At 45.1% G+C, this 21052-nt stretch overlaps 1 protein-coding gene across 1 annotated transcript in view; it reads left to right on the forward strand.

Moving 5' to 3' along the window:
• The first annotated feature begins 1239 nt into the window (after window positions 1–1239).
• INSR (insulin receptor) overlaps window positions 1240–21052 on the forward strand; it is a 48806-nt gene continuing 28993 nt past the window's right edge. Inside the window, exon 1 of the mRNA XM_041414816.1 lies at window positions 1240–1789. Coding sequence (XP_041270750.1) covers window positions 1249–1789 — 541 coding nt within the window. The 5' untranslated portion in view covers window positions 1240–1248. The remainder of the gene's footprint in view (window positions 1790–21052) is intronic.

Consider the following 21052-nt stretch of genomic DNA (forward strand, 5'->3'; position numbering starts at 1 on the left):
TTCTTGCAGTCAGTGGAGCAAATTTTTGAATAATTATTAAGATATTTGCGTAGAATTTGGTTTTAACCCCTGTGTTAAATCATGAGGAGTCAGACAATCCTTACTGTGAAATGTTTGTGTCCACGTCAGTTTTGTAAGGCTGGGTGATCCCTTGGAGCTGTCATGTGGTGGTTTTAGAGCTGCTGAACTTTACATATAGTGACAAAAAGAGGAAAGAGCCTGTGTTTTTTTTTTTTCTTAAGTGGGGAGGGAAGACACTTGCCCAGCTGTAGACAAAAGAGAGAATCCTTTGAGTGGATGCAGTCTTCAAAAAGGAAAAATTCAGGAAGAACCCACCTGTATTTGAACATGAAGGTCTGGCTGATGTTCCTATGAAGTCGGTTTCAAAGGGGCTGTCACAAAAGGGTTGTTTTGTTGTGCTGTAGAGGCGTGGGGCTGCAAATTTCCTTCTTGATTTCTTACCTGTGCTTAGAGTTGAAAAAATATTTCCCTATTCAAACTTTTTCCTTTCGCTGGTGCCTGGATTCCTATTATTCAGTTTACCTTCTAATTTATGCTTCAGGTATTTGTTTACTTTGCCAGTTCTTTGGTTACTGGTTCTATGAAATAAACGGCCCAGGTAGTCAAGAGAGGGAGATTTGCACCCTTGAGAAAAGAATCACAAAAAAAGCCCCAACACCTCATCTGAAAAGAATGCTCAGGGCAAAAATTACTAATGTAGTAAATTACTCCTGTCAGCAGAGTCTGGGCAGGAGCGTGGGCTGTGCTCCTGTGCATTTCCAGGTTTTTCTGCTCTCTTCCCAAGCACTACCATCTCTGGCCATTATTCTTTCCTATCTTCCCCTCCCTGCAACCGTTCTAAATGCCTCCCTCTAATCCCCTGGCATGAATTGCACAATCTGAGGCGAGGTAGGTGTGTTGCTGGCAGCTCCCTGAAGAGAACAGCCCAGACATCTCTTGCCTTTGTGATGTCCCAGCACTGGTGTTACCACTGCAGTCGTGATAGAGGCAACAGGCAGGCACTCAAGATGGCAGCAAAAATGATGAAATGCTCTTGTTTTGTAACCTTATACCAGGGAATGTTCCCCACAGTGTATTTCTTAACACTTGAAGCCTGTCTCGCTGAGAGGGCCTCAAGTCCCCAGTGGAGCTCGGGGTGGTTGGACAAAACGGAGTTTTTGGAAAACTCCAGCAATTAAGCTTCTGTTAAATAAATAAATTCTCCTTTGCCTCCCAGTTTGCAGGAGCATGGACATCCGCAACAACCTGACCAGGCTGAACATGCTGGAGAACTGCACTGTGATCGAGGGCCACTTGCAGATCCTGCTGATGTTCAAAACCAAGCCCGAAGATTTCCGCGAGCTCAGCTTCCCCAAGCTGACCATGATCACTGACTACCTGCTGCTGTTCCGTGTCTACGGCCTGGAGAGCTTGAAGGGCCTCTTCCCCAACCTCACTGTGATCCGAGGGACTCACCTGTTCTTCAACTACGCCCTGGTGATCTTTGAGATGGTTCACCTGAAGGAAATTGGCCTCTACAACCTGATGAACATCACGCGGGGCGCCGTGCGCATTGAGAAGAACAACGAGCTCTGCTACCTGTCCACCATCGACTGGTCCAGGATTTTGGATTCTGTAGAAGACAATTACATCGTGGCCAACAAGGATGACAAAGAAGAGTGTGGAGATGTGTGCCCAGGCACTGTGAAAGGGAAGAGCAACTGTCCCCCCACGGTGATAAACGGGATTTTCATCGAGCGCTGCTGGACGCACGATCGCTGCCAGAGAGGTGAGTGCACGGTGAGGGGTCTCAGCTGGGGCTGTGACCTGTCAGGACCTGTGAGACCCTGGAACAGAGTGCCCAGAGCAGCTGTGGCTGCCCCTGGATCCCTGGCAGTGCCCAAGGCCAGGCTGGACAGGGCTGGGAGCAGCCTGGGATGGTGGAAGGTGTCCCTGCCATGGCAGGGGTGGCACTGGGTGGGCTTTGGGGTCCCTTCCCACCAAAACCACTCTGGGATTCTTGGAGGCCTGACAGGTCCCTGCTGATTGCTGCCTGTAAACACAGATTCCTAAAAGCAGGGCTGAAAATTTGCCTTAGAAGAGGAAGAGAAAACCTTTGGGATGGGTTTGAGCAGTTCTTCCACCTGTGTTTATAAGGCATCCAGAATTCTGTGTTTGGCTCTCCTGCAGAGTCAGGAGCTGCCCAGAGCTCACCAGCTTAACAGACTGTGAGTGTCTTGGGTAACAGTTGGTACTCTGAGTGTCTTTATTGGGGTTTGAGGAGGGAATGAAAGTCCAGACTGAGAGGCTTCAGCAGGTGGAAGCACAACAGTGGGGAAAAGTCTCAGTGGAATAAACCCCATTCTGGAAAGGTGCAATTCCATCTTCCAAACCTTCCTGCCACAAAAAGGTGTAAGATCTGTGGGTGGGTGAGCAGCATTTGCACAGAGAAAAAGCTGGAAGTCAGACTGAGAAGAGAGGACCTGGATGGGGTAGAGGGTGAAATAACAGAGCTTTGAGCCCAGGGCTTTGGTTCAGGGCAGAAGCTGTGCTCAAAAAGCTCACTGCTGCTGCCACCCCAGTCCTCCCTCAAATGTTTTAGAGTTGCTTTTAATTTCATACAGTTTTGTTTTTTTCCAAACTTGGAACTGACCTTAAGCTTAGCTTTAATTATATATTGGCTTTGATTTATGTTAAATCTGACTTGACGGGGAGCAAAGTGAATTGAGGTGAGAGTGACACATTTAGGGTTGTCTGCCTTTCTGGAGGTCGTGCATCCAAACGAACCAGTGTGGCCTGAGACGAAATTAGGAAACTTGTGGGCTGGAGAGAAATTCTTGCCAAGCTTTAAAGGGCAGCTCTGAGTGCTAAGTGCCAAATTTGAGGAGGAATTCCTACCAGTATGCACAAACTAATGCAATTAATGTGGTTTCCCCTCTGCTACTCCTCACCCCAAAATCATCCAGCTTCCTTTTAAAGAAAGTGGTTATTTTTTGTGGCCAGAATAACAGGGTATGAGCAAGAAGATGCAAGTGTGTACGTGTGTTCCTTTTTTAAAATGAAAAATAATATTGTAAAGCATTTTATTTACAAACTTTCAGGTATGCAGTTACATCAGCACTGAAACCTGGTTTCTTATGCATTTCATGTGCTGTGTTTTCTGCTGTTTCATAAGGGTAGAGTCTAATTGACACTTTTTTAGTGCCTAGAACATAATGCCCCAAAATTCCTGTGAATTTTCTGGGGCTGTCTTGCAGCAGACTGGAATGGATGGTTTTCTCTCCTTTAAAAAAACTGCCTATTTCCATGAAACCTGGAGAAATGTAATATTTTAATGAAAATATTTTACCACTGGGACAGAAATTTGAGCTCCTGAGCCTCTGATGCAAGAGTTTGTTGGAGGGCACCTGTCCAGTACCTGCCTCTGTTTGACCCAGAAAATGAGATGTTAATCAGAAAATGGGTTCAAAAGGCACTATACACAGATGCTCTGGTTTTGTGTGTCCCTTGCAGAAGGAGCAGTAGGAAAGCCATGCTCCTGAATATTTGGGCAGTGACTGGAATGCACTTCCCAAAGCACTTAACAAGCCAGGCTTATCTTTGTTTGAACGCTGGGATTTGGACTTTAGTTTTTTGGTGGCCGCTGTTTTGCACAGGCTGGGATCTGTGTGATCCCGTGCCTTGTGACACCTGCCCCTGTGCTTCTGCAGTTGTTTTGACAGCCTGAGAGGTTTTTTAGCCCTTTTTTGTCTGTTTGTGAGTAGCCTTTAGACTCTGAGCACACGCCAGTGGTGGAGATTAAGTGACATTTATTTAACGAACCTGCCGGTGCAATCGCTGCCTCTCTGTTCTCCTGCCAGCCCTAATGTATCCTTAGCATGTGTAATTGTTTTGTCAAGATTATTAAAAGCTTGTGTGAATTGTATTTTGGCTTTCCTTAGCCTGAAGAGCCTTGCAGCAGCTCCCAGTTGTTGCAGTGTATTTGCAAGGGTGCATGGTGTGCACCAGCCAGGCTGCCTCTAAGTGTGCTGTCAAAGCCTCAAGAATTGGTCAAAGCTATTAGGACAAAAATTGTGCTAAATTAAGGAAGAAGAGGCTGAGAAACCGAATACCAAGACCGCAAAAAGTAGCTAACAGAAAACTGTAAAACACCTAAACTGTAACAAATCATATACTCCAAAAAATACAAACAAAAACCAAGTGAACAAAACAAAAACACCGATCAAAAAGTGTGTATTTAGTAGCTTATAAAATCTATAAAAGTGTAATAGAAGCAATAAACAGCTTCTGCTTGATCATATTAGTTGTTCAAAAGTCCTACATTTTCCACAATACCCAGTACCCACGGTATTAATGTCCTGAAATCTTTCCCTCTGTGTTTCTGCAGCTTATCTGGGAATCTTCACAGTCAGTGTTGTGCTCAGGTCTCCTGCCTCTCTGGATTTGAGTGTATTCTCTTTAATTTTTTCTCTTTGTCTTCTAACCAGAATGAAATGCAGCAATTTCAGTATCATTTTCAGAGGGAAGTTTGGTTTTGTGTGGAGTTTTTAACCCAGGTTATTTGTACCCCTGGTTTGTTTAATGAAACTTGGTGTAGAATCTCCTGGTTCTGTTTTTTTTTTGTTGTTGTTTTTTTTTTTTTTATTTATTTTTAATTTTTTTGCATCTCTGGATGGGAAGTTGTTGCTGTCTAAACTGCTGCCCTGGGACTGGGAAAAACCCTTCAAGGATATGTAAATATTGATTGTTTTGATTTTACAGAGTGGGTGTCAATTGACAGAGCCAAGTCCCAAGCTGACCGGCTTTTCCAGCTAGCTAAGCTTGGAGTCTCGCTGGAAAATATTAGGAAATGGGCAAGAAATTTGGGAGTGCACCTGTGGGAAGGCTGGAACATGAACTCCCTGACAGGAGGGGACAGCCAGGTGGGGATTGGTCTCTTCTCCCAGGGATAAGGGACAGGATGAGAGGAAATGGCCTCCACTTGCTCCAGGGGAGGTTTGGATGGGAAATCGGGGAAAACTTCTTCATGGAAAAGGCTGTGAAGCTCTGGAAGCTTGGAGTCCCCATCCCTGGAGGTGCTCAAAGGCAGTGAGGATGTGGCACTTGGGACAGGGGTTGGGGATGGGCACAGTGGTGGTGCTGGGGTTGGGCTTGACCTTAAAGGTCTTTCCCAGCCTCGAGGACTCTGGCATTCTCAGAAAGGTCTTGTGTGTGTGGGAAGTGCAGAGTTGGGGCTGGAGAGGGTCCTGGAGTCCCCCATCTCTTCCCCACCATCCCTGCCCTTCCCCTGCCAGCTCTCTGTGGTTGCTCCACATTATCCCTCCTTTATTTAATTATTCCTTTATTTAATCAGTGCAAATATCCCAGTTGCCTCCAAAACTAACTTTTCAGTTATAGCATGGAATTATCTCCAAGGCACATATCCAAGCCTCTGAATCATCCCCGTGGCTACAATTCCAGCCTGGAATTTTTTTTTTTTCCAGTTGGTGATAACAGTGTTCAGGACAACAAAGTAAAGGATCTTCTTACAGACACTGGAGCAAAGGTTGGGGATGAAACCAGTGGGGAGGAACTGAAATCATTTGAAAACCAGTGGCAGTATAGAGGATTCTGTGTCTGAGTGCAAGGATGTGTAGGTGGATGCACCATGGATTGAGATCTGTTGGGATGTGCTTCCTCAGAGTTTTCTTTTTTTTTTCTCCTAAATCACTCATGTTGGTGTGAAAACCAAGTCAGTTCAATTAAGGCCAACTCATGTTATATTTTGGGTAGGCAGGGAGGGAAATGTGTAGTCTGTTTGGAATTTGGGTCTAGCCTGATGCTGTTTATGGCAGCCAAGTGCTGTTCCTGTTCTGGGGGTTTTGTACCTCTTCGCTGACATTTTTAACAGGGTTTTTTTTCACATACACAGTTATTTTATTGCCATCAAAATGTACTTCTTGGTCCTGCACTGCAGAGAGCGTCTTTGCTGAAGAATGCAGACAACAAAAATGCTGGAAATGCCACGTCCTAGACCTCGGTCTGGATCTGCCAAACATGATTTTCATATTTTGCATTTTTTCCACGTCTTTTTTTTTTTTTTTTTTCCTATATGTCTGTCACTCCTCTTGCGGAAGGAACAATTCCCTCTGAAATAGGATTTCCTGCCAATTCTCCCTGCAGCCAGGCTGCTCTGTCCATACAGAACTTGGAGCAGGCTGATGGGTTTGACAGTCTAATTATAAAGGCTGGTTCAGCCTTTTATTGCACGTGGGGTCATGTGGAAGTGGAGTAAGGCAATAGGAAGGAAAAGTGGAATGGTCAAATAAAAGTTACCAACAAAATTATCTGCAATATCAGACAGTCCCTTGGTGAACACTGAAGGGCCACATTCCTGGGATATAAGCATGGATATCTGAAATAGTTTTTACAGGGCCAAGTAGTGATAGGAAAAGGGGGAATGGCTTTAAACTAGAAGAGGAAATATTTAGGCCAGATGTTAGGGAGAAATTCTCTACTCAGAGGGTGGGCAGGCCCTGGCACAGGGTGCCCAGCGCAGCTGTGGCTGCCCCTGGATCCCTGGCAGTGCCCAAGGCCAGGCTGGACAGGGCTGGGAGCAGCCTGGGACAGTGGAAGGTGTCCCTGCCATGGCAGGGGTGGCACTGGATGGGCTTTGAGGTCCCTTCCACTCAACCCATTCTGGGATTAATTCTATAATTCTGTGAGCTGTAGGCCTCATTAATTAGAAAGTAAGATAGAATTCAAGTTCTCTTGTTCATCCTGAATGAAACCTTTGTAGGAATCTGTTACCTGCTTCATCCTGGGGCTTCTTGCTACCAGTAAATTTGAGTTATTATCAGTGTGGGCCATTTCAGGTCTGTCAATAGGCCCTTTTTTTCCATCTGTTATCTCATTTTTTTATGATAAAAACAAAAGTTGTTTCTCCATTAGTGCAATTTAGAATTTGTGGCAAAATATTGACTTTGTGGAAAGTAGATGAAACAGTTTGTGTCCATTGAAGAAGACATAAAGCAGCAGATGGAAAGGATGACAGTGTGGAATAATTGACATGCAAAGAGCTGCTAAAGAAAGGTTCTATGTGAAAATAATAATGTTTTTCCTGGTTTTCAGTGAGATTTTTGGGGTGGTTCTGTGCAGAGCCAGGAGCTGGACTCGATGATCCTTGTGAGTCCCTTCCAAATCAGGATATTCTATGATTTATTTTTTTTCTGTCATGTTGGGAAACAGCTCTAGAGACAAAGGGATACAACAGGATCTCTCTTGAATTTCCCTGTGATTTATCTGGGGAAAGTTCTGGGACAGATAAAGGACAGGTAAGGAACTGAGGAGCTGCTTTGTTCCCAAGTACAAGCAGCACAACAAAGCCCTGAGAAAAACACTGCTCAGCCTGAAATGTCTTTCAGCTGCTGTGAAACAGCACTGAGCACTCTCAGCAAGACCAGTGCCAGCAGAAATTCTGCAACTCTCAACTTCTTCAAGGCAGGTTTGAATAACAAAGTTCAGAGGTGTGTGTGGGAAACGCTTTGTGATGTTTACTTAGGTAGAAATATTACTTAGCAACAGCTTCCTGTAATTTTTATGTGCTGGGAATTTCTGTAACCATGAGCTTGGTTTTATTACCTTTGTATGGGAAAGGGGTCTCGAGGCACTGAGCAGACTCAGCCAACCTCAAGGGCAGAGATATTTTTAAAGCTTCAAACACAAAGGAAATTTTTCCAGTTGCTATTACATGAAGTGGAAGTGCTCCTTTTATTTGGAGATCTGATAAGGGCTGCCTTTTTTTCTTTTCCCTTGCTCTGACAAATGCCAGATGGGAACTGACACCGGATAATCTCGCTGGGGTGTCTGTGCTGACCCTGCCAAGCTCCAGTTTTATTGAGGGCCCATGGCTGGGGCAGTGGTGACACTTTGCCAACGCTGGGACATCCCCAGCTAATTCACTTGAGCTTATTAAGAGTAGTTAAGAGATTTATGGTGCTTGGGGGTTGTGATACAGCCCAGAGTTGGGGGAGAAGGGGTGGAAACAATCCCTCCTATAAATGGCTGTTTAAGGATGTGCTGCTCTGGAAACACCAAACAAAACTGGGGAAAAACTGGAGCAGCTTTTCTGCACTGAGCTGGGGTGATGCAAGGCTGTAGGATTTCAATACAAAGGGTCTCAGCTTGCTGAGAAATCCCCACGGGTGCAGCTGAGCTGATGTTTCATCAGGTCCTTCACTGCTGCACCTTTACTTAAATTTGGGGTGGGAAGTGAAGGTTTCCTGCTCCTGCCCCAGTTCCCAAGCAGCACTTCAGAAGGAACTGTCTGACCCATGTCATCTTTAGAAATGTAAATACACAGAGAATTCCTCCCCACAGTTGAGAGACCTGAATTCCTGTACAAAATTTTTTCCAAGACAAAGGTTTCTGATGAGGAGAACGGGGTATCTTGCTGCTGAAATGGTAAAAACTGGGAGAGTGTTCACCTTGTTTTAATTCTTTCACCTTAGCCTTTCCCAAAAACACTTGTTATTTGGGTTGGTGTCTGGGCCCTCGAGGCTGAGAGGAGTTCAGTGCAGTGGTTCAGCACTGAGGATACTCCAGGTGTTCTTAAATCTCTGATCCTGATTTTGGCTCCTTGGGAGTTCCAAGGGTGATTCAGGTAGAACTTTTCCCCCTTCAACAGCAGTTCCTGTTTTACCTTTTTTTGCTTAAACAATGGAACCTGCACTACCCCTTGTTAGATAAAAACAACGAGATGTGGCAGACACATTCTTTGGAAAATGCTGCTCTCTGGGTGTGCAAGGGGGAAGTCAGAGAATGTAAATAATAATAATAATAATAATAATAATAATAATAATAATAATAATAATAATAATAATAATAATAATAGTGAGTGACAGAGTTACCATGTGTTGGTAATGCATGAATGGGAGAGCAGGAAATGGTTCACCTGGTGTGATGTGTTTGCTCAGGGAGGAGGAGATGTGTTTCATTCAGAGCAAATCCTGCTGGATGTTCAGGGTGCCTTGTGTATTCTGTGTGTTTTCTTTCCTTTACACCTCCTTCATGTAGGCAAGGCAATGAAATTCTGCATTTAAAATCTTCTAATTAATTGTAAAAGTATCCTAAATTGTGTGCAGTTCAGATGCTGCTTCCCGGATTTAGGCAAAATTAGGAGAATAAATGTAAACTGTGTGATGGGACAGCAGTGTCTGATTTTACAGGGAAGGGACTGGAAGTCTTTGTTGTTCAAGGCTGTGAAGGGATTGTGAACTGTTGGGTCTGTACAAAGAAGTGCATTCAGAGTGTGTGAGCAAACCAACTGAAATATGTCACTTGGCAAAGCTCTCTGAAACATCTTTTCCTATCAGGAATTGGATTTGACAGGGATTGCCTCTGTAAATAATTGCTGTGCTTAAAAAAAATCCCAACAAAACATAAAGACCCCAAAAGAAAACGCAAAAAAAGGTCAAAACCCCCCAGGTGTGACCAGCACAAAGATTATTTCTAACTGAAAGGCTGAGGATTTCAGGACCTTTTGATTAATTACAGAGCTGGGGAATAACCAGCGGAGGAAGCAGCACTCACCCTCCTCTCAGCTTCTAACAATAGCTGGGTACAAGTTCAATGATTAGGCTTCCCAATTATATCCTATAATTGTCTGCAAATTCCCATTGAGGGATGTGAATGAACTTGCTGGGATGTTTATGCAGCTGAATGAAGGCTGTTGGTAGGTGGGAAAGAAAAAAAAAGTTGGGTATGGAGCAGTTTTGGGGGTCCTGGCTGGGATTGCCTGCTTAGGATGAGCCTGTAGTTATCCCAGCTCCTGCTTTGAGCCCAGTTTTTGTCTGGCATTGCATAAGTGTGCAGGGAGATATGGATCCCAGCCATTGCCTTGTCTTTATCTGAGTTTTTTGGATGAGGGTACTGGGGGGCACGGGCTGACGTCGCTGCAGGTTGTCGGCCTGGCTTTCCTTTTGGCTTGTGACATGTAAAACAAACAGAGAATTAACTTTGGCTCCTGCAGTGCTTCAGTGCTGGCTGAGTGCTTTAATGGATTTGTGTGAAGAGTCTGGATCCCTTGTGAATCTGGGTTTAAACTGACGAAACAGGTCAGGACGCTCGGCACCTGTTCTTGTCCAGAATGTTTTGTAGCTGGAATTGGATGCTCTGTACTAAGAATGAGCTTCTGTTCCTCAGCAGGAATTCCTTCATTTGAGATGGTGTTTATTTCCCTGCTTCTTGGGCACCTGGAGGGGTGAAGGCTCTGAGGAAGATGGTGTTTTGAAGGAAATCCCACCAAAAGGTCGGAAAGAAAGTCCAGTTAGAGTAGCATTCAGCAGAATGTTGGGATTAATTCTCTTCAGCATGTTTCTAAAGAACTCAGGGTGTGCGTGGTTTTGGTGCACTCCAGAAAGAGAAATGTGATTTTAATCTTGTGTATCAGGTCAGAGGTGCCCTTTTCCAAGGATGCCAAGAGCTGCTGCTCCATTGGAATTGTAACTCAGGCAGTTTCAGCGTTTGCAGGGCTCAGCTCCCACTCTGCAGTTGCTGATGCACTGGCAGGTGCTGGACGGGTGAACTGTCAGGAATTGTGACCCTTCTCAGGAATCATGCCTCGTTCATGGACATAAAAGGGTGGCAGGTATTTAGCAAGATTGGTCTGATGAGGAGTGTATAAGTTGCAAGGTCTTTTTAGTCTGTTTTCAGTGCAGTTTGGAGGCTTCTGGAGCTGCACACATCGAGCTCTGGTCACTCAGCACTCCCCAGGATCAGTGCTGGTGCGTGGCCACACTGGAATTTCAGGGCCCTGATGTGATGAGCTGAGCCTGAGCTCAGCTTACAGCCCAAGACTGATGGTTTTAAGTCAGAGTTAAGGGAACTTAGGGAGCAGGTTTGTCAGAGGTCGGAGAGAACACCTGCGGCTCTGCCTTGCTGCTCCCTCTGCTCACTCTGCTCTGACCCCTGGGCACGATTCCTCATTTAGTGGTTTTGAAATGTGAATTGTCTGGGGCAGGGAGGGAGGAGGTTGGTCCCAGTGTGTTCATCCAAACAAAGCCTGTTGGACTGTGGGGTGTGAGGAAGGGAAGGGAGCAGGCAGCTTTGCAGTTGTGTAGCCGTAATTTCCAGCCCAATTTTTTTGATATTTTTCTCTGGTTTTGTAGTTGTGGGAGTTGAATTATGCTGGGGGCACACAGCATTATTGCGCTGCAAGGCTCTAAGCCCATGAGCAGGGCTCCAGGGCAGGAGCTTGGGCTCTCCATGGTGTTCCAGAGGGGCAGGAGCAGACACTCCTTCCCTGTGGAGAGGGAGGAGCTGGGTGCTGGGATGGGATGTTCTCACACAGCGCTTTGATGACACAAAATGGGGCTGTTTGCTGCCTGATTTTCTCCCATGGATGCGAAGATCCCGAGTGTGACACTGGGTGTTGCAGGGATGGATTATTTGGGGTGTGTGGCAGAGCTGCTGAACTAGACAGCGACGCTTCCGATAACGTGAGTGAGACAACATCAGCTCCTGAGTTGTTTGCTCTGAAATATCTGCAGGAACTGAGAGTTCACTCAGCAACCTGCAGCAAAAAAGTCAAGTTCCAGCTGTTGCACTGACCTGGGCACTGGGAAATCCCTCACACAGAGGCTGCAGACAAACTCTGTCGTATCAGCAGCGTTTTGTGATTGATAAAGTACATAAAGAATGTTTGCACTTGAAGGTGGGCTTGATTAGAAAATCTCAGGAATTGTGCAGGGAGCCTTATCCCTGTGTGTTGGTTTCCCAGGGGTAAGGCATGTGCAATTCCACAGCCATCACAGGATAACAAAGCATTTTTCTGTTTCCATTTTCAACTTCATTAAGCACATCCATGTTGTGTTACGGCACTGCAAGGATTTTAATACTTCATGAGCAATGAAAGGATTCATTAAAATTTGAGTGTCAGACAAATGTTCTTCTTGTCTTTTCTGCAAAGACAATCCAGTTTTATTCTCTGGGTAGTGCAAACATTGAGCAGTGATTTAATGAAATGAACAGGACCGTTTTTTTCTGGTCTTTGGTCTTTTCTGAATGTATCTTTCTGAAGTCAGGCTGATGTGTTTACACAGCTTCAGTTTGGGATGGAGGAGTCCAAGAGCTCCCTCTAAGAACCCCTCAAAAGCTCCCAAAAGCCAGAGAGGAAATGGCGCTCCTTAGTGTGATGTCTGAGTGTCTGAAAGTCTCGCCCAGTGGAGCCTTAACAGGGCTTAGGGGAATAAGGCTTTTGTTTTAAAACAGTACTTGAAGCCTTTAAAGCTCAATAAACTATTTCTCTGTTCATTCAGTTCTGTGGACTTTAGGCTCTGGGTGTCTGAACACTGTTTCTGGCAAGGGGAGCAGAGCACACAGGACAGTCTTACCTGGAGACTTAAGGATAAAGCAATTTATGTGTGAACTGGTGCTTTATCTGAAACAACTTCTCACCTCATTAGCATCTCTACAATTACCAAATTAGCAAAATAAATGCCACGTGTAGATCTTCCTTAGGCTTCTCTTCCACACTCCAATTACCTTATCTCCAGAGCTGCTTAAATAATTTGTGTAGTGTTTGTCTGCTCTTTCACTGCTTGGATATCGAGTTTCTAGTCCACAAAACCAGTCCATTAGAACTGGGTATCTGCATCGAGTGTCAGTTTTTGTTCTGGGAAATATGAAATGTTCTGCTCTGAGCCTGTACAGTGTGTGAATTTGGTGGGTGTGATAAGAAAAACGTCCCCGTGTTTTGCATGGCTCCGGCGGCCAAAGGAGGAGCAGCCTCGTGATGCTCTTTGCTCATCTGCACCAGGGAAGAGTTGTTTTTCCACATGCTCTAATCTGTGATAACAAAAAGAACTTCAGATTGTGTTTTTCAAAGGCTCTGCGGGTCTCTCTCAGTGCTCAGATTTGCCAGTGACTCTCTCTGCTGTGTGTCTGTCCACCCGGAGCCTGATTTGGAGTGGCTCTGGTTCAAATCCACACCTCGTTCTGCTGCTGGGGGAGGCTGAGCAGGACCCAGCAATCAGCTGGAACCGAGGGCTTTGCTTTGCTCTGGGTGTTCTGGTTCTGCTTTGTGCTGTTCTTGGTGTTCTGCAGAGGGCTGAGTGCTGGATGTGCCCTGGGGCACTGCCAGTCTCCCCTGGCACTGACAGGTTTTGTGTCTGACTTTGTGACTTCCATAAAGTCAGCGGGACGATGCAGGAAGGGATTCGAGGCAAAATTTAACTTTAGTATAGATTTAGACAAACAACTGTTGCGATAAACTCTCTGTGTGTGGAGACACAAGGCTTGACTCCATTTCAGAAGGCTGATTTATTATGTTATATATTATACTAAAATGCTACATTAAAACTATACTAAAAGAACAGAGAGAACAGAGAAATCAGGCTACAAAGAACAAGAATCGAATAGAATGCATAACAAAAATCTTGTGACTGCTCACAGCCTTGGCACAGGTGGCTGTGATTGGGCATCAATTGAAAACAATCTACACAGACTAATAGAAGATGTACCTGATGCATTCCACAGCAGCAGAGAGTTATTGTTTACATAATAAACTCTCTGTGTGTAGAGACACAAGGCTTGACTCCATTTCAGAAGGCTGATTTATTATGTTATATATTATACTAAAATGCTACATTAAAACTATACTAAAAGAACAGAGAGAACAGAGAAATCAGGCTACAAAGAACAAGAATCGAATAGAATGCATAACAAAAATCTTGTGACTGCTCACAGCCTTGGCACAGGTGGCTGTGATTGGGCATCAATTGAAAACAATCTACACAGACTAATAGAAGATGTACCTGATGCATTCCACAGCAGCAGAGAGTTATTGTTTACATTTCTCTCCTGAGGCTCCTCAGCTTCTCAGGAAGGGAAAAATCTCAGGAAAGGATTTTTAATAAAATATCATAGCTAGAAACAACCATCAGATATGTCTTAGGTAAAGTATTTAAAGTGGCCTTGGACAGGTGAATGGACTGGGTGGCATCTCCAAAACTCCTTGGGCTCCCTTCCACCGGCAGATTCCAGTGAAAGCAGCTCTGAGCTGTGACTTGAAACCTCTGGAGTTTGGTGAAGAAAAAGGCTCTTTGTCCCTGGAGAAAGTGATATGGCTTCAGGTTGCTTGTAGAGGAGAATCCAATCTCTTTTTCTTGCTTGTAATGCTGATTTGTGTAATTTTTTTTTCCCCAGAGGGCTCTCTCCATTGTAAGGTGATTTCCCCAGTAACTACCCCATGAGGGATCTGCAGGTGTGTGGCTGTGGCATCAATTAGAGAGCTCTGAATAATCCTAATTGCTCTGCAGTGGACAATGCTGATGGCAGCTGGTGATTAGACCGTATCTGAGTCCTGTGCTGATAAAGTGAAGGTTTTTAGCACCGTGGCACACGCCTGCAGGGGTGGGGGATGTCAGCAGATCCTGTTCCTCCCGATGGATAATGGGATTTTCACTACTCCTGCACTTCCCTGTGACCTCGGTGACAGTCAGTTTTATTTTAAGAGCTTAGCATGGTGTGAAATAAAGCAGAATTTTCACAATTCTGACCATTGACAGTTGGAGCCATCAACTGTTGTAGAAGGAAGGTTGAGAATCCAAGATCTCCCGAGTTCAGTGTAACTTTGGATGATTCAGTTCTCCTCTTGTTGGCCTTGTTGAGATGGCACAACTAGTTTGGCATTAAATGCCTTCAGATTACAACTTTCTCTTGCGTAATTTACAAGGAGAGATAGATTAATGGCCTCCAAGGGTGGCTTGTGCAATGTAGTTAATGGTTTTTGTACTCATCTCCAGTCGTTTGGTTTTCCTCAGTGTTGTGTTTGTGTGACTTTTGGTCATTTTTATAATTTCTCATTTGGCATCTGGGTTAGAGCAGCAGAGGGATGTGGCACAGTCACAAAAAACTCCAGGGATCAGTGTGTTTGTAAGGAGAAGCTGTTAAGCCAGTGGATATCTGGGAAGAGCCAAGCTGGATAATTTGTGCAGTGCCACATTCGTATACAGTGAATTACTTGAAAATGGGCATTGCTGGTATGCCAAGGATGACGAGGGCGAGTAGTAAATAAAAATACATTGCACATTGCTTGGCTCTGCAGGCAAACAGTATCTATTTCAGTCCTGCTAAGGAAATTCTTATGCCTGGAAATAAACCATGGTGAGTGTGTGTAGAGCTTTGGGCAAACAGGGAAGGGTGTGCAGAGGAATGGTCAGGAGCTGAGGAGGCCACAACTCGAGGAGTTGAGACAATTTTATACAGAACTGACGGATTTGATACTGGCTAGCAAGATACTGCATCTGTTTCTCCTTTCCAGTGTTCAGATATTGCTGTGGAAAAAATGACTGTAGGCTCAGGGAAAGCTGAAGTGACACCTGTGAAGTGTCTGGAGGCACAGTACAGTGTGGAGGAAATCAGTGGAGGATGGATGTGTCAGTGCTCCTGGTGAGCCTGGGTTTGGGCAGCTTGCTCAGTGACTGTGCACTGAACAGTTCGTGCACCCTGGTCATTTCAGGAAAAAAAAAATCTGTTTGGTAGAGCCAGTTAACTCTGCTTCCCAGGAAAATCCACCTTTCTTTGCACACCTGGCCTTCAGGGGATCTGGAGCAAGAAAGGAAGATCTGGAGTGATCCTCTTCCTTTTCCCTCTCTGTTTTCAGTCTCATCACCCACAAACACAAATTTGGTTTCAGTATCGATGTTTACAATTCATGACTGCGCCATGAAATCTGCTCAGATTAAAATCTTAACCTCTGCCTGACATTTCTGTGTAGATCATTAGTTATCAGCCTAATCTCCTTGTGGTTAATCTTATACTTCCGCCCATTCCATTGCCTTTCTCAGTTATGGACAGCTCCATTTTTGTTGGAAGCTGTGCCTCTGTTTTGGTGCAGGTTTGTTGTTTTCTGTGTTGGGATTACGTTTATATAACGTATCTAAAATTCCATCTTTCCTCATCCCCACGTGGCAGCATAGCTTTCGTTCTTTCATGCCTTGTTTACTACAACATCCTTCCCCCTGGCCTTGGGGGAAGGAATCTTGTCCCTCCCTTATCTCTGTAGAAAGCAGAGCTTGGACGTTTTGCCTCATGCCCTGATCCTATCATAGCTCCTCATTTTCAGGATGGGCTTTGTAGGTAAAATTAATAACCTGTGTTTGGAAAAATCAGATGGACCTTGCTCTTAAACCATCACCGAGTCCTTGTGTCTATCTCCATTTGTGTCTGTTTCATGTTAGCTCCTAGAATCATAGAATAATGGAATATCCTGAGCTGGAAGGGACTCACAAGGACCATCACTTACTTTCAGGACATGCCTGGACCCTTTTCCTGTGATTTGGGGTTGCAGTGAGTGAGCAGGTTTGGCAGGAGCAGGTTAAAGTGAACAGGGATGTTTACAAGATGCTGTACATTGGGGAGTAATAAATAGTTAAATATTAACAGGAAGTTTTCATGAGGCTCCCAGGTGGCATCAACCGTTGGATGATAACACCAAATCCTTGGGTTGTAATAAAGATTGAAATTTAACAAACCATAACAACAACAAAAAAAAACCAACCTTGTTGTTGTGAGCAAAATTACCATCAAAGCTTTACAGGGAAATACCCAATTAACGTTAAAGATTCTGGTCTTGGTCTAAATTACAAGTCATCTCTTCTGCTGTACAGAATGAAATACAATATTTTGCCTGAAGATGTGGTGTCAGTTTTGGGGCTGGCATATTAAAAAAACCCAGCTGCCAAGGAGAGGTGGGTGGTTATTTCTGATCCCTTACACTAAGCTCCCATGTAATTTTGAACACAAAGTACAAGGAGCAGGCTTGACCTGCTTGCCAGAGAATGGCACAACAGCACTGTTGTAGACACTGGGTAAAGTATTTACAGCTTCTGGTCGCTATCCTGGTGTGCACTTTGTGACACTTGTCCCTCCTTTAACAGTTGCTGCTGTGTTTTCAAATCAGACTCTGTGTTTTGGTAGTTTGGGCTCGATGGCCAACAGCTTTTCTTGATTTCTGCAAGTTGTTTGTACCTGCATGGGGAATCAGCTCAGTTCAAAGGTGCCAGGAGAATGAAAACAGACCTAGTCTTGAGTTTTAATTTCTTTATTAATTCATTTTTTTTCAGTGTGAGGTGCTTTGCTCTGTAAGTCCAGTTCACGAGGGGTTTGCAGCCATGAACACCACTGCTTGAAATGCACAAAAGTAAAATGTTTCTTTGATCTTTGTTCTGTCTAGGCAATATTAGGGATACTTGGGTGGGAAACATCCGGTTTTCTGTGTAGATAGTTGGGGTGGCAGAGGAGAGCAGGAGTGGAAACCTTCAAGGGAGAGAAACAGAAGGGTCTAAAAAATCCATTTAAGTGAGAGCCTGTCCTGAGGGTTCAGTGGGAGAATATGAGGGCCTTCCATAGCTGAGGTTTGTAGCCCAAGATGTCCTGTCCCCAAAAATAAGAGATGATATTGGGCTGTCAAACTCCATCCATGAAATCTGAATTTGCGCAGGACTTGGCACGCTTGGGCCGTGTCTTGTCTCATTTGCAAAGGTTGTCACTTCCTGAGAAGATGAAGAACAAGTGACCAAAGGCATCGTGGGTCCATTGAGGTTAATGACTCCTCCAGGCTTCACCATATTGAGATAACTTACATATATTTTATATATTTTGTATGTTATATAACCAAAATATGTGCCTATACGTGTGTGCGAGCTCCTCTTACCACGTTTCCCATATTGTTTGTCATAATTCACACAGGAGTAAATATGTATTTCTAGGGAAATGCCCCACCAGCAGGTGTAGTGCAGAAGATAATGAATTACTCCTCAGTTTAAACAGCAGAAGGTTGGCACAGAGGAGGCTGTTTCTGGAGGGATCTGCTGTTATCTGCCCCTTTCCTCTGTAAACAACTGAGCTCAACCTTTCCCGTATCTCCATTCAACAACTTCTTCCACTATCATGGCAGGACAAGGTGGCACATGGCTCCAAACTCCTTTATCTTGTCTAAACTCACGTTTGCTGATCCTCACAGGTCCAGCATCCCCGCGGGTTTCATCTGTTCCTGGCGGGAAGCAGCCGAGCCCCGGGTTGGAATATCTGAGACATTCCATGTAGCTCCGCTTGAGCACGTAATTTGTGGAAGGCTTGGGAGGAGAAACAGTTTTTTTTCCCTTGTCCTTACTGATAGAAGAGATAAGAGGTGTAATGTTGTCCTGAGAAATGTCAATGGGAAGAGCTTCCTTGACGTTGTAGTAAGTGTGTTGTTTTTGGAAGTCACTGTCCATGGGAAGGGAGGCACCTGCAGTTAATTTTATCTGTTCCTGTGTAAATACAGACCTCCTAACGTTCCCAGCTCGCAGTTCAGAGGGGTCATGGCATTATGTACTGTAATATCTTATTTTATAAATAACACTTTATTTTAGTGCTGATTGTAAAATCTGAGATTTATTTGGCACTTGCTCCTTCCCGAGCTGGTGCTGAGAACTGCAGCCCTTTGTTGTGGGTTACAGCCCTTGAGTCAATGCCTTTTGGAAGGCTTGTTCCCTGGTTGTCTTTGGGGAAAAGGGAGGGATGAGTGTTGTCAGAGCAGCTGAGCTCTGGGAAGAAGTGACATCAAATTTGCTTGAGCATCTCATGATTATTTCCTGAATTTTGCTTGACCACTGTGGCCAACCCTGGGCGTTGCCAGCAGGATTTTGGTATCACTGTGTTAGCTTCCTATTTTTTGTGCACTTCTAGTTACTTCATTTATTTTGTAGGCTCAGGAAGGGCTGGGGGAGCTGCTGTTGTTTGTCACCAAGGCGATCAAAAGTCCTTGTGCTTTTTACAGTCCACTGGAGCTCTCCAGCCCTGTCCCTCCCAGGCACGTTTCTGCTGCTGGTGGGGTTTGGGGTTTAGGTTTCTGCCTCTTTGGCCTCTGTGACATGAAGAAATAATTGAAGGAATAAGCCACAATGCAGTGGAGTTTGCAATACACTGGTTTGCTTGCAGCAATCTGCTGTGAGTCTTGCAATTATTTTTTACTTAGTCTTCACCAGACAGAGTTTTGCTTCATTTAATAGCTGTTTTCAGCTTTGTGATGCATTAGTGCACTGGGATTAGGTGTTGTCTTGATGTGTTCAGGTCAAATAAATGCTCACAAGAAAGTACATGATCACGAGTGAAAGAATCAAAAACAAGTTTAGGGATAAAAATTACGTTTACAGGACAAATGGCACTTAACAACTGCCTGAATTAGGGGTCTTCTTGACTGGAAGAGAATGAGTGAAAGAACAAAAGCCATCAAGTAAAAAATACTGTGTAAGTACAACAGGATTTCATGCATGGTTTTATGGGGAGTAAGACACATATGGATTTCCATAGCAGCGATGCTGCTCAGCACTTGCAGCAGGAAGCAAGCCCAGGCTCTGTAGTACTAAATTAAGATCACATGCTTGCAACACACTGAGGAGTTACTGCCGGGGGTGATTAGTCCTTGGGTTTCCTTTTTATTTTTTTTTTTTTCTTTCCTTGTTGGTTTTGTTTTTGTTTAGAACCACAAGAACCCATTGCTGCGGAGGTCACTGCCGGGACTGTACCGTTAGGAAATGAAATTACAGTTCCCTCTGCAGCCGTAACTCAAGCAGGACTCTGTGTGTGTAGGGATAAATTTATATGTCACATCTCGCAGCCATTTACAGTAAGAGGGGGAAAAAAGCCACAGGGGCGTGCAGGGCACTGTGATCCTGTTTCTGTGGGGCTCTGCCTTGGGTTCTGTGCATGTGCCCGTCATCTAACATGACACCAACCCAGCCCTGGCACCAGGGCAGCCGTGGCACGGCCAAAACAAGCCCTTTTCAGCCAAAAAAAAGCCGTTTTCAGCCAAAAAAAGCCATTTTCAGCCGTGGCAACACCGCCTTCGTGCCGGCTCCCTCCTGCCTTCCCCTCCAGCTTATAAACACCCCGTGCCAATTAAACACCACAAAAGCCACGGCAGCCCTGCAGCGGCATTAAATGGCATTAAATTGCATTGGGCTGGTGATGTTTTGGGTGGTGGTGGGAGGCCAGGGCTGGCTGGGGAGCTGGCAGGGTTAAGGCTGTTTGCCTTGTGCAGATAGCGGGCGGTTGGCTTGGATGCCTCCCCTGCGCAGGCAGCAAATGCATTGGCTGAGGTTGAGGGCGGTTCTCCTGCCGCAGTTGTTTTGTGTCCTGGACTCCCTTGGATCTGGAGCCTCCTAATTGCCTTGTCTATAATCAAAATAGAGTTTGTGTAAGCCAGAGGAGAGGAGCTGGTGGTGTGAGGAGAGTTCGGCCAGCTTGGCTGCTGGACACTGGACACCCATGGTGGCCCAGGTTGCCTCCACTGACCCCCATCCACGCACGCAGGGCTTATTATTTCAATCTAAAAAAATCACCTATATTCACAACAAATCAGTCCCAAACCCATGTGGTGCCTGGACAGCACACGTGCAGCATCTTGATGTTCGTGTGTGTGGTTCAGAATTTGTCCTTACTGAACCGTGTTCCTCCTGCCCAACCCAAACCTGTGTGAACACCCAGTTCAGCTCACCCAGGATGTTGCTATTAAAACCCACCCAGTGGCAGAGAATCCCAGAGGAACAGCAAAACTTATCCTGAATGATGTTTTTCTCTTTTTCGGACAATTCACCATTTTATTAACAGGAAACAAGAAAAAAGACCTAACACTAAAGTTTTTAACAGTTTAACGCTTAATTGACTTGCCTGTTAAATACCTGGTTACCTGTGCTGGCTCGGGAATGTGTTTACAGTCTGGTGAGTGTTGTTTCCACCTGGAGCACGGGGAAGTGGTGAAACACGGAGCGATCCGGAGGTGGAAATTCCTTTGCGCTGACTCCACGGCCGCCTGTCCCCCCGAGCTGGGCCCCAGCAGCACCAAGAAATGTCTGTTTGAATCTCTAATCAGAGAGGTTTGGGAAAGGCATTGTTCCCTCAGTCTTGGGAGCCACGCTAGCAGCGAGTTAAATATTTATTGGATCCTGGAAGGACAGGTCGGAGCCCCTCGTGTCACCGCGTTTCTCCACGGGTTTGTTCATGTCAGGATCTTGGGCAGCCTTGGGAC

Source organism: Onychostruthus taczanowskii, unplaced genomic scaffold, assembly GCF_017590055.1.
Source record: "Onychostruthus taczanowskii isolate IOZ18803 unplaced genomic scaffold, ASM1759005v1 scaffold106, whole genome shotgun sequence".
NCBI classification, from domain to species: domain Eukaryota; kingdom Metazoa; phylum Chordata; class Aves; order Passeriformes; family Passeridae; genus Onychostruthus; species Onychostruthus taczanowskii.